General features: G+C 33.6%; 1 protein-coding gene across 1 annotated transcript in view; it reads left to right on the plus strand.

Moving 5' to 3' along the window:
- The first annotated feature begins 413 nt into the window (after positions 1–413).
- gpc6a (glypican 6a) overlaps positions 414–14,977 on the plus strand; it is a 337,751-nt gene continuing 323,187 nt past the window's right edge. The window contains exon 1 of the mRNA XM_088913348.1: positions 414–877. Coding sequence (XP_088769474.1) covers positions 727–877 — 151 coding nt within the window. The 5' untranslated portion in view covers positions 414–726. The remainder of the gene's footprint in view (positions 878–14,977) is intronic.

Below are 14,977 nucleotides of genomic sequence, written 5' to 3' on the forward strand. Positions count from 1 at the left end.
CAGGATTTTTTTTCCACTTCATTATCTTTCAAAGTATAATAATAATGTCGTTAGAATATTTCTACAGAACGAAAGAACTCGATTTTCCAGTGATAGTAAAAGTTCCATTTGTTTAAATATTATTTATTTTGAAAATATACGCAGCTGTTATAAAACATTCAGTTTCTTGAGCTTTTTTTCATAATATTTAGAAAATTATTTCTAGTGTCTCAAGGTTTCATTTTTCAAGGTTGCACATCCTATTCTGCAGATCGTAGTAGCTGGTTTTGAAAAGAACATCTCGGCTTACGGGCGTGTAGCAGCGAAGATTAGTCTGATGGTGCAGATTCCAGTCCGTGTTTTGGTCTGAGCACTGACTCTGTCCCTCAGTAATGCGCGGCGTGTATGTGTTTCTCTGTTTCTCGCTTCCTCTCATAGACTGTAATACAGAATCTCAGTATGTATGAGAGAAGTTGTCTGAACATAACATAGTGCTGCTTCACGAACCGGATTTATGTAGCTGAACTTGGCACAAAGCGTTCATTTTCAACGGAGAGTGCAGCAGCCTTTGCTGCTTTGATTGCAAAGTAAAAGTCTGATTTGTGATTGATAAAGATTTTTTAAAAGCTGCAGTGGAAGAATATTGGAAACCACGGAGCGCGTGTTAAATACAAACGGGATTGTGGTGTCGTTTTGGTTTCTTTAACTGGGGTCTGCCGAGGAACGGATTTATCACAAGACTGTACAATGTTTAGAATAGAAGCCGTTTTTTGCACTTTCTCAGTGCTGTCACTTGCAGTTGGAGCTGATCTTAAAGCACGGAGCTGCAGCGAGGTCAGGCAGGCGTACACTGCTAAAGGCTTCAGTCTTGTCAATGTCCCTCATCAGGAAATATCAGGTAAGGATGAGAATTATACTTAAGTCAACTTGTCGCTTATACATAATCAGTTAATGATCTGTTATTGAATACAACGAGTGGGAATGGAAATACAATAATTGTCAACATAAAAAGGGGCTTTACGTTTAGCCGGTAGTTACAGGTATGAACAAATTAAGTTAAAACGCGAAAAAAACCGAACACTAAATAAAACAAACATGTATACTTAAGAAAATCCAACTAACACAGTATTCTTTTCATAAAACTGAAGTAATTTAATTGTTTGCACATATAAATCTACCTATTTCAAATTAACATATAGTAAATGCACGTGGCTCTACTTGTTAAAGCAATGCTGTATTATCTTTAGAAACTTTAAAATTGTGTTTTAAGAGCATGTCATTAGACCAGATCTGGGGATAAATACTTTACTTAATAATGTCACTTTATGGTTTGAAGTGCATATTTTAATTATTAATGCTGTGCAGACTGTGTAGATAATCAGCTCCTAACATTGCCAGCGTTCACGCTGTTGTAGGTTGCAGTGTAATTATTAATATTAGAAGATATCCGATGGTAGATGGAATAATATGTATTTCTCCATAACTCCATTATTAGCTTTTAATTAACTTAGATCCGAGAAAGCAAGTGTTGACGCACTCAGAATCAGGGTAGTCAATCGTGGATTGGTCCGTGATTGAAACTATTGAGAGCAAGCTCAATTGGTAAGAGGTGCAACTTGTTACCTTGTGTAGCTACGTTGAGATATCAGAGTACCATTGCTACAAAATTATACTCAGCCGCAATCCTCATTAACAATTTCTTCATTTCCCCCATTAGTAATTTCCTAATCGCTTAGCTTTCTAGCTGAATTGAAGTTTAGGCACTTCATTCTTCTCTTGTATTCGGGAATTCTGTGATTTACAGTAGTTAGTTGGAAAGAGAGCCGTAGGTATTGCTGAGAGAAAAACAACAACGCTGGAGCTATTTTTGACAGGGAAATCAACTTCGTAAATATTTCTATTAGCAAACTACGCGCCGCAAAGCGCGAAGAAATAAAAAGTAACAATTTTCTTAGAAATGCTGTTCGTAAACCAAGCGTCTTTGATATACTGTACCTCGCTGAAAAGACTTCACAGATGGTTGCACAACTTTGGCAATTGGAATAGTCTGACATTTTGCAGAAAAGGCCAATGAAACCTACAGATCAGTGTAGCAGGCGGTGTTTAAGCTGCTCTTTTATTGCGATAATTTCAAACCTGTATTACATTTATACTTTCACTCAAGGCGTCCATAAAAGGTCAGTTTCATCTTAAAGGAAAAGTCTTGTAAATGGCACATTTTATTGCATGTAATCAACAATAAAAAAAAACTACTTTCTGAGCAACTCAAGAATTGTTTTCTGCAATTTCACCTCTGTGACTGGGGTATCTGTTTATCTAGTACAAAGTGAACAGTTTTTGGGAACATTTGGCCCATAAGAAGGATGGATATGACGAAAAATGTAAATTATCTTGACAAGCTGCATTAAATTACATATGGCTCCATAAGTGTAGTTTTGTAATGCACATCGAGGGAAGTTTGATTGTTTTATTTTTAATTGAGTGTAATATATAAATGCCATGCATGAAGTCCAATTTAATAAAGGTAAGATTATTTGAAAAAAAAAACCCGTTAACAAGCAAATAATGTATTGTCTGTCTTTAAGGCCCCTTGGTAACCTATAGAGAAGCCGGAAGTTCTTCTAATAAAAGAATACAAATACAGTGTGCGCTGAAACAGTACGCAGGGGACTTAAACTTTTGGCTCCCTGGAAGTTTTGAACCTGTTACTTGAAACCCATGCCAAATTTGAATCATGTTGTACAGATTCTCATTTTGGTTTGACTCATTTTTTTTTCCCATACAGTATGTACAGTATTATTGTCTTCGTCGAGTGCAAAATTTAATTCCCTTACAGCATCCATACAGTAATCATATTTTTTATCATATGGTAAATTTTTAAAGACCACCTTATGTCCAGTAGGTGGCTCTTCTGTGTAATATCAGGCAACGTAAAGTATTGAAGATTACTAACCTTTTACAATTGAATTACACAGCCTGAAGCATGGCCTCTTATAACTCATGAAATATAACTACTATCTAATACCACTTAATACATATAGCACATTAACGATAGGGTTTCAGTGAATAATATATTTTTCATTAAATTATATATATACATTTACATTCATTGAATTTTATTTATGACCCAATTAGAAAAACAGATGATATATATCAGTTCATGTTTTACTTGTCATTTAGAGGAACTATACGTGCCCTTTCATAATGATATTATAAAATAAATAGAATTGAAAAATCAATTTTATAATCAGCGCTTTTTCATGTATTTACTGACTGTGGTTTGCTTCAGTAGTATTGCTGTGTAGTGTAGTCTAGCTTTGCTAAAGGGAGTGCTGAGTGCTGACAGCAGTTAGCATTCCTGGCACTGTGACTGCAACAGATGATATTTACATTTGGATGCCTATTCCTCTTGAACAGTACGAATGTACAGTATGAATGCTGGAACTCAGACTCATTTACAGAATATGTGAATTCAATTGAGAAATAAGCTGCTGATTATTGTTAGAGCTTGCACATTTTACTGCAGTTCACTCATACATTTTTGCTTCTCAGTAGAAAGGTACTGTACTGTATACAGTACGCTGCCTGGGTTATGCTGAATTTTAACACATATCACTAAAGCACATGAAAATTATAATCAAGGTATCTGAATATTAATAAATTAGGCATGATTTTTTAGAACATGTTTTTTCACATTATCTGTTTTCATATTATCAGAATTTAAAATGATCGATGGACATTGTGCATTTTTTGTTTGTTGTGGAATTCTGTCCATATAATAATTAACTGCATTTATGCGTGATTTTTGTCTTCCTGAGTGACTTGATGCTGCATGCCTCCATTATCATCTCTTACACAGTATGTGGGGAGCCTTTTCTATTAGAATTTAATAAGGAAAACTAAGAGTTCGGGGAACACAAGTCATGCTGACATATACTGTATGTTCTTGAACTACCTATCGATGAACTAAAGTCAGCTTCTAGAATGTGACATTCTTTACAGATGTACTATCTAAATGAATGATTCATGAAACAATTAAAGGAATTAATGCCAGATTATAATATACCATATATAGTACCATATATGACATATTATACTAATATATTAATATACTGCATGTTACTATTTGTATTTCCATTGTCTTTTTACTTATACATTATGTTATTACATGACTGTATTTGGATCAGGAGATATGGATATGTCAAGTTAAACCATTTAAAAAGGAAACACTTTTTATAAACAGTGTATTTTTAGTGGTTTCTTGCAGTTTGTTGGCAATGGCCTCAATTAGTGGGTACATCTCTGGACATGTACAGTAGCTGGTGGATTGTGGGTTCATGTCCCTGCTAGAGACAGTGCTGTTGTACAGGAAGGTGCTGTATCCACAGTGCTTCAGTCCACACAGCTGTATGAACAGGGACCAGCGTTCACCAATCATTTGCAAAGTTTTCTGTGCAATGGAAACCAGGATGGGTTCCGGCCCAATAAGGCTGTGGTTCAAATACAGTAATTACCTACAGTAACTTTTAATTACGATGCAACACATTATTGGTTTGTTAATCTCCTCTTTTGCTTGTTAATGAATGCAATGAAACCCAGTTACATTCAAATGTAAAATGATTAAACCTCTTGGGGCATGGATAGTGTTGAGTTACTGCGATATCAGAAGTGAGCTTAACTGGACTGTCATAAGTACAGAGTATTGTTTCTTAATTAAGATCACCAACAGGATGTTATTTCTCAGTCCAAAGAATTTATTTTTGCAGAATTAAAAGAATTTAATATTTTTAAGTGGCTGTATAGACCTTATGTTTCATCTGAAGCTGATGTTGATGGCATCTGTGGTGTGATCTGTAGTGTACCCAAACACACAGAGTGCGGAGATTGTTCTCCAGTGATAAGAACTGCAATGTAATCAATTTAAACAGTGTAGAGTTTACTATATTAAAAAGAAGAAAAATCAGTCATCTGTTGCATGTCATACTGCAAGTGTCAAATAATGACCTTTCTATTAAAGATCCTTTATGCATAGCTTATTACAATCCCGTGAGATCTTTTATCTTGTCATTCTGCAGGTGCAGCTAGAAATTTGGAAAATGCATTTATTAGGTCCACCTGTTCATGGACTTCATGAGTACCTGATCTAGGCTCCCACTTCTGTGTTTTTCTCTTTGCATTTAATCACAGAAGGTAATGAAAAACAAAGCTTTTGATAACTTTAAATGCCACAGCTGTTTGAAAATACTTTGATCATTTTTTTTTCATTTTGCCGGCTAGATGTGTCTATAGGAAAGGTATTGAATGACATCCATTAGCATCATGTTATGTGATACTGAAATTCTGTTTTTTATTTTCATTTTTAAATGTTTTAATATTAAAAATTGACTGTCAAAAGTGGATGGTCAGGAAATCAAACAGTAAATTTAAAGGTTTTACTATTTTGATGTTTATGTTTATTTTTAAGTAAAAATTAATCTTTCTGATTTTAGGTGGGGAAGTACAAAAGCCACTATTCTTGAAACAGTTACAGGTACCATATAATTAAATGTATGGCATTTCAAATGAGAGAAATAGTTAATATATTAAGTGTTTGAAAGAAGGTTAATCTTCACCATTTCATAGGTCTTCCTTTTACATTTGCCCTAATGAAGTTAGGAAGTTGATGCATCCAGTAAAATTGAATGAAAAGAAGAAATCAGTCTTGCAGAATAAGCTGCAAGTTAAAAGAATAGGGACCAACTTGTGGTTGAGCAATGCGTATTCACTGTTCAAAATAGTGGGGGTAAACTAAGTGGACATAAAAAGGGATCCTTCATGTGAGAATGTACATATCATTTTTAGGGATAGAATGTGAAAGGTTTTTGGGAATAATGAACATTTTTTGCAACTTTAACTTTGAAACAACTACTAAATCATTCATGAAGGGTCCACCTCTCATGAGTGAACAATTCACAGATAGAATTTAGTTTTGCTTTAACAGTCTGAACTGATAGAAACAATATCTATCCTCATCCATTTTTTTCAGAATTCTTTTTTCCCTTCTGTGCTTCTGTGTAATTCATCAGTAATATCTTAACTGGAAAGGAATCTCCAGTACCCCATCCCACAGTTTTTACAGCATTGTGAAACAGCTATGTACTGTTGGAGGAGATGTGAAGATAAAGCAGATGTAAGATGTGTATGTTTATTTCTTTCACATAAGAATCTTTATTTGGCCTCAGTTTTTGTTGCCATTTTTATTAAAACATGCATTTAATAATGCCTCCAGCAAACCTAAACATTTCTTTTATATTCTGAAATAATACAACAAAGTATTCAATATATGCTCAGATTTTTAATAGTTTGTCTTATTGGACCGGACTTACAAAATCAGCAGACAAAAGTGTACAGTACATATACTGTTTTATCCCCATCAACCCCCCTTATTTTATAGTTGTATCAAATGCTGATATCAGAAACCATAATCCTAAATTTAAAGTAGGGTATAAAGGAAAAATAATAATCAATAATTTTACAAATGATGTGTGATGTTCTCCTGTTATAAATTAGGCACTACTTGAATTTACTACTGTATGTAAGCCTTCTTCCATTTTTAAGAATAACTTAAGCCTGAGGTGGTGTTGTAAAGAGAACTGGAATCCTATGATTTATGTAGTCCAGACACCAAATAAGGACATAAAAAGCCCTCACAAATAGCCCATCTTCTGGCAGTTACCATTGTATAAGATTGTATTTTGTTCATTATATGCATACCAGCTATACATCTAGGGTGAAACAGCTGACAATGGTATCTTTTTGGTGCCAGTGGTAGTTATGGATTTTGATAAACATCAAGTAGCCTAAGGGAGTACAAAAGCATTAAAACTAAAACCATAGAGTTGAAGTGAAACACTTTATGAACTTTATGAACAAACTTAATATATCATAGCTTGGTATAATGTATTTACAGTAGCTATCTTAAAATTGCATCATTCTTCTGAAGCACTGACTGCAGTGGGACAATACAAAGGCACTTTGAGGAAAATGTCTACAATGATGAAAAATCTGCTGTGAAGACAACATCCCACAATGAAATATCACCCATGATTTTAGAAGATTATAAGCTTCTTCAAAAAAATGGGGGCCATACTTAGAGATTCTGTGTATACAGTATTTATGATTACTGCACGTTAACTTGTTCAAAACCATTTTAAGTAATTAATCAAATATATATATATTTTATACAGCTCATTCAAAGGTTAGGCCCTCCCTAATGGAAATTAGGCCTGTACTGGGTGGAAAATGCTTCAAAGTATACTACTTTAGCTCTGTGCTTACAATCTCTGAATAAAAATTAAATACAAATGAAAAAAAAAACATTTCTTTATTTCCGTCATTGTATAATTTGAGAACCTTGGAATATTTAATATGGTACCCCACACAAATGTGTGATGTATAAAAGCTGTTATTGGTTGTTTTGTGCTTGTTTGTTGCTCTTGTACTACTTGTGTCAAGTAGTAAAACTAATTTTAACATGCAAAGGCTGTGTACTTGAGTGGTCATTTAAATGCTGTGGTCTGACTGTGTTTATTTACTCTTATGCCACAATCCGTTTTTACCTCAAAAGACTAACAGCTCGAAAGAATTGTCAGCTGTTACAGATAAATAAAATTTGTAAAACAAAATCAGAACCAGCTCGTGGTGTTTTATGGAAGCTCCTTGGATTTTCCCTTGTTTGTAGCAGTAATATTTAATGCTTACTTTTACTATAGGTCCTGAAAGAACTGAAATAGCTTGATAATGATATTATTTTTTCAGTATATGACCTTCTTGGATGGTTCTTGCATTAGTCATCTTAATGAAAAAGGGCTAGATTGCACTTGGCCACAGAGATTATTTGGGCAGCTGTGAGAACAGCAACTGTCCTAATATGTTAAGTTTATTTTGTTTCCATGTCTTGGGAAAGTAATTCTTAAAGACATTTAACATTTTGCTTAACCTTCAGCAATCATTCAATAAGATGTCCAGAACTATTCAGCTTGAAACACTCTGTACATTCTGTGAATTAGCCTTTGTTTATTTACTTTATATTTATATACTGTTTTTATATAACATTCAGGTAAAATAATCCTGAAATATTATTAAATAAACCAAGACATTTAAAGTTTATATATTAACAAAGGATAGCTTTATCAGTAAATATTATCTTTCTTGTAGGCTGTTGTTCTGATGTATGTATCATTTAATTAGTTTTAGTGCTTATACAGTATAATACAGTTGAAAATAGACTCATTTACATGGATTTATTTGTTCTTATCAACAAAAAATGATATTTTTGCCCAGGTTATATATTTTGGCATGTTTGACAATATTTACTAATCTGAAAGTAATGTATTTATATGTAATGTTTTGTTGAATATAGTGCTTAACTTCATTAAAAGGCTTCCAAATATAACTATGTATGGATTTGTGCTTGGAGACATTAGGCAACATGATAGCATCTGAGGACCACAGAATAGGGTAGTTAAAAAGCACTGAGTGATAACGATCTCTATTTTTTGGACCCCTGGGATTTCATGATGTGGTATCATTGTGAATGACAATGCTGTACACCATTCACTAAAAATCAGTGCTTTTAACTCTCACATGAGAATATTATACTTTTCCACTCGTGGCAAATTCCACTTAAGAAGATGTCATGAGGAAATTGTACTGTATATTTTTAAAATGGATGACTTAAATAGCAGTTGCTGAAAAAGGAGGCAGAAGGAAAAAGGCTGCATTGTGTATTCATAGCCTGACTCTGTTAATTTGCAAAGCATCAGTTGGAATTCATCCTTTATGCATATTAATCTAAAATGTTCAGTGTGAAAAAAACTCTACACCTAATAACAGTTCTTTAATTCTGTAAATACCTTGTAGATTCATTGTTTCAGATTAAGTGTTGCTCTCTAACAGTTTATTTAAAATAAATCGTAGAAAATAAATACTGATGTGACTTTTAATCTAAGATATTCCACAGGTAATATAACACAATTTCTATTTGTACAGTACTTAACATGCCAAAATATTTGTTCAAAACTTTTTGGATTCTAGATTTTAAATATTTGTAAGCATGATAAGGAAAGGACTCCCTGAGAGTATATACAGTAATTTGTTAGCTGTTTCATGTGTATTGTCAGGCAAGAGTTGGATCTAGAGAGCAAAAATTTATTCTGAATTCCATTCCATCTTAGTTCTCCGTTACATAATTGAACCAATTGTTATTTTAATTCTTTAGTTTGTGATTGAAGACACCTAAAGTATAAAGCTGTATGAATATTGTTCTTTAAGATCCCCCTAAAACATGAAGACTATACGGTGATTAGCTCAGTATGCTTATATTACTGTATTTGTGCGTTTTATAAGCCTGCATGTCTGTTTACCAAAACAAAATGGCAGAATGACAGCACTCTTGAAAAGTCTTGAAACTACTGTATTTGATGCTGATGTTCTTCTGTTCTCACATTCAAGCATTAAGAAGCACCAGAACTTTATTTCTTCATGTGCTCTGCTCTTGGTTTAATTGTGTCGTATAATTGGTTATTATTTTTTATTAAGCAAATGTTATGTCCAAACACATTTTTAACTGTTTAACTGTAGTTTCATAGAGTAGTTTTGTTATTTAGATTTACCTACTGTTATCTGTAATAGGCAGCACTTAAAGAAATGTACAGTATATGACATTTGACATCCTTTGTACATTTTTCCCATGCTCTTGTCTTCCTTTTGAATGATGTAAGGAGAAAACCTAGTTGAAATTCACAAGAAGCAAACTGCAGTGCATAATTGGATATTTAACATCTCCAAATAACCTTTACATAAATACTTCTGAAACTAGTTGTAGCCCCTAGAGAACTGATGGAAAAAGCACTTAATTATAGCTAATTAGTCATATCAACACAACCAAATCAGGTGCTGTATTTCAGGGTCTAGATTAAACAGTGACATGAATATTTATCTTACATTCAGATATCACATCATACTATCTCTGCCTTTCCAATTCTAAAGTATTCGAAATTAATAAAGCAGAAATGTATTAATTATGGTCAGACTGTTCTGATTTACATAAGTTAATTATTTAGGACAGCTGTGGCAATCATTCACAGTCATGGACAGTGTCTTCCAGTGTGGAAATAATTTTTCCCCAAAAAGAACCTGCGTGACTGTCATGATGCTGGAAAAATCACAGAAATAAAGTTTAGTTTGGAGTTCTTTTCTGTTGCAGTGCACTGCACACTTGGCACCCTAATTCATATACTTTTTAGAAAAGCCATTTAACTTGTGTGGGTTAAGCCTGTTTACTTATTGTATATAAGGCATAACTGGATGATACTGTAGGTGTTTTGTACCAGATCTAGTAAGACCATTACAAAGATTGGTATCGCTATCACGAAGTGTTCCAATTGTCTAATTCTCCAGGAACATGGAAAATGTGGAATATTCCATGAATACTTATTTTAGGTAAATGTGAATCAAAAGAAAAAAAAGTGTTAACCTACTTACAAATCTCTTGAAAGCAGGTATTTGAAATATGGCATAAATAAATACAAATATTTTCTATTTCAGTTCAGATTTTCCATCTTAGTATAACTGTGTTACTTCTTTGTTTAATTTAAATGCACATGCTTAAAACTAAATCAGTAAAAAAAAATAGTGAAGGAAACATTGCATTTATTCAAAGGAAAATAAAAGATTAAAAGTATTAAAAGAAGTATACGTGAGAAGAAAAAAAGTTTTTACATTTTTGGTTTTGTATTGAATAAATTCATTTATGCTTTGTTTTAAAATAGCTATTGAATTTCATTTTGAACGTGATTATATTAACACAAACCTTTGTAGTTGCCTATGACTTAATGAAAACCATTATAAAATAGTTAAAAACTGCATTAATGTTGCAGTTTTTCTTTGTTTCAGCTGTAATGATTAGCATGCTTTATAAAATAAGCTCAAAACCTTATATGGAAGGGTTACTTTTCTAGGACAAATATGTCACATTATGACACGCTAATGTTTTACTTTATATGATTCTCTTTGCCTGTACAGTAACTCAAGGTTTATATTGTAGGTTCAACCAGGACATGGTAATTTAGATTAATTTTATTAATAATTTCTGTTAAGGGTTATACTGTATCTTAGCATATCCTCTATCAAAGATGTTCACTTACTGTATATAACAGTATTTGTAGAAGTTCCCTTATAAATAAAGTGGCAGCAAATTGCAAAAGTTTAGTAGGTACCTCTATCCTATTTAATATGAAATATGTTTAGATGTGATGTGTAAGATGTTGTTTGTAATTCTTTCATCAGAGAGCGGCATCTTAAGCAAGAGCCCATAGTATACCTGATGGAGCTGAGTGGGAGGAAGATCTCTCTTTTACATCTTGCTGTGATAAAGATTCTGCATATAAGTGCATACAGTATAATCAATTGCTAATATTTTTCAAGGTAAACTTTATATTTGACTGTTTGTGAACATGTGTGTTTAAATAAGCTTTTAAAAAGAATTAATTCAGTTCAGAATCACACTTAATTTTCACTTTTGGAAAAAACCCAAAATGGTACTTGTTTGTTCAGATTTGGGCAATTATTGTTAGAACAGAATCTTTTTGCTACCTGAAGGTAGGTCAAATAGTTCATATTTATTTAGGAAATATGCTACTTGATATGGATTAGAAAATAGTGTCACCATTGTACAATATATCACCTTCCTAATGAGAGAAAGTTTTTTTTTAGTTAAAAGATTTTCCCTTAAGCTATAGTCACTTTCTTCTAGCAGCTCTCACTTGTCGGTGAGACAGTCACTTCTTACTTTGTGCACTTAAGTTTAATCAAAATAATATTTATAATAATAGTTCTTGCGACATTATTTCTTATTAAAAAGATTTTTCTCTACTTGCTTAAACATTAGGTGGACATTTGTTCAGCTTTTTCATAGCACTAACCTGGCAGAGAAAATAAAAAAATTAAGCTTAATGAAGTAAGTCACCATCTCAGATAATTAAGAGAAATGGTAACAGCAACATTGATTCTAACCTGTGCATGGATGGAACATATATTTGAAGGAGAATGGTTCAATTGCTTTCAAATTAAGAACTGTAATGATTGTGTTGTTTGACCAATAATGGGGACAGTATAACTGTATTAACTGGGTAATAACTAAAAGTAAGCTTTTGTTTACCCACCTAATACTACTCAATGCAAGTCTTATACATTGTATAATTTTGTTATTTTGTGACACATCTCAAATGCTTGGTGTGTCTTGTTGAAAGCAATGAAAGAGATATTTTCCCCAATCCTGTGGTTGACACACATGCTGTATTGACATTTCTATTTCCTAGTACTATTAAAATTCTCCAGAAAGCATACTGTATACAGATAAGCATTATTAGATTAGCATAATATTGTTCATCTGTCATCACTGTAATTCCTAGATTCACAAGGATCTTTATTATCTTTTCAATCCTTAACATATAATTAAACCTCATAATTCATAATTTACTACAAATGTCTAAAGTGTAATGAGGGAATAGTGTACATTTGGAGAGGGTGCTGCCAGATTTGTAGACTTTGAGAACTTGTATTAAAAATGTCCAGCTAGCAAATATTGTAAAGGCCCCTAGCAGTCTTTCTAAAAGTCTAAGCAATGGTACAAAAAACAGTCTTGCATGACTATCTGGATACACCCCAGTTATATAACATTCCAAGTAAAATGAGGCCACATTGCACTTTCATTACACTTGGACAACTTCTTCATTAAGGCCTGCAGTAAGTTATGAAAAAGAAACATTTGTCTGTGATGCAGAGGTAGTATAAGTTAAGCAGGTGAAAACACTAAAGAGGGATAAATCAAAATTTTACTCCTAACTCAGACTTTCTAAACATTGAAACATTGTTTCTGTTTTTTATGTCCCACTGTCAATCGATATACTTACTGCTGCGACCCTCATACCAGCTTGATACTATAAGTTAAAGGAAAATTAGAAATAATCCTCCGTAACATGCTGCGATGAGCAACTCATGCTGTGTGTGTGAAAGCAGTGAATGGTGGACAGGCAGAGCTCTCAGTGGTAGTATTGTAAGCTCGCAGGTACTCAGCAAGTCATAGGAGTTAATGTTGCTCAGCATACCAAGGAGTTCATGTCCATCTGAAACCCAGCCATTGTTGGGCAGTTGCTGTTTGGGCACTCCAGTCACATTTGGCTAATGACAGCATGTTACTTACATTTAAGACAACTGTCTGGACTGTATGACTCATCTTGTTGTATGAACAAGTGGTTTTAATGATTGAACTATACAGTACAAGAGGACTGAGCAGCTGTCTTATTGTTAGTATTATTGTCTACATAAAAACATTTAACATGAATGTTAAATTTATTTTAGCTGAATACATCATTATTTGTTATTATTCATTTGCTTAGCATAGACACTTATCCCGGATTACTTATTTAATATACAATAAAACATTAAGTAAACACAAAAAAGTCATTCAAATACAGTAGAAGAAATAAGTTAAAAAAATGACTAAAGTGCCGGTGCCATCACGTTAGATGTACAATGCCTGTGTAGAAAGAGTGAAAATGATGTCCATTGAGCTGTAGGTAGGAATTATTGCTTCCGTAAAGAAGGAAAGCCATTGAGAAAAATGCAGTATCAGTTGGTTGTAAAAGTTCATGACAATGTGAGACATATCACAGGTGCAGTCTAAACAGATGAGTCTTGAGGAGATGCAGAAAGGTGGGCAGGGACTGGCCTGTTATGATTTCAGTGGATAGTGCATCCAACGCTGGTTGTGGGGGAACTTAAAGGGGCAGAGAGATCAGGAGAGAGAATAGGGAGAAATATGAGATTGGAGATAGACCAGAGTAGAAGGTGATACAGTGAATTTAGGTAAGAATGTGGTTTGAAACAAATGTGTGAAGCTAAAAGAAGCAAGTATTTAAATTGAGAGTTCTGATCCCGAAGTGTTGCAATTATGTACGTCTGTTAATTTATCACAGGATAGAAAATAAACATAAAATAATTAATAGGCTTTGCGATACTTAAGTATTACGAAAGAAATAAAGCCTGCTAGAGAATGATTCTTATCAGTTATGTTGTTTCATAAGTGCAAATGTAGCAACAGATAGTCCAGCAGATTACATTTTTAAATCAAATTAGAAAGATTCAGTACATCTTGATTTAGAAAAGCTTGAGCACATTCCCAGTGGAACGAAAAAAAAAGCTTTTAGAGTTTTTTTTTTGTTTTGTGATTGTTGCCTTAATTAGCCAGCTTGTGTGTTGCAACAGACACAGTGCTAGAGACAGAGTTTCTCTGTGTGTCTGCTGCAGTCACCAGTATGAGCCTGGATGTCTGTGTATTGCAAAAATGGTATGTCAGCATCCTTAGTGTACAGTGTAAAGCAAAGTCTGGAAATAGAACCAAGACAGGCTGTTTCCAAGGCCACTGGACTATAAAGCACAGCTAAAATAGTCAAGGCTCTCTGAGCTTTGCAGTCAACATGCCAATGTACTTAACTCAAGTCAAATGACATGGAGTTCATTACAGGATGCCCACCCTTGACTATATAAGCTCACCTGCACAATGATTTAGGGATTCTTGAGGAGCTTAAAAGTCAACCCCTTCTCTTCCACTACAGAATTAAATAGAAAATATAAGTAATACATGTAATATGTAATGCATTAAGAAATCTGTAATTAACTGTAATTCACAGCAGGGCAAAATACACCGAAAATAGTAGGGTGCACTTATAGATTCTGAGTCCCTTTAAAATGAATAGCTTGCATTTATTACAGTAGCATTAAAACCTTCTAGGCCGATATCGGATCTCACAAGAGAAGCATGGCTAGTCCTAGTCAATGTTGAAATGGGAGATGTCTAATGAAAAACATGTTGCTGCTGGAGCAGTAGGTGGTGGTCTTCTGGACCAGGCTTTATACGGCAACACCCTAGTTTGGTGGTGATCAGAGATACTGTGCT

Source organism: Atractosteus spatula, chromosome 4, assembly GCF_055471065.1.
Source record: "Atractosteus spatula isolate fAtrSpa1 chromosome 4, fAtrSpa1.hap1, whole genome shotgun sequence".
NCBI classification, from domain to species: domain Eukaryota; kingdom Metazoa; phylum Chordata; class Actinopteri; order Semionotiformes; family Lepisosteidae; genus Atractosteus; species Atractosteus spatula.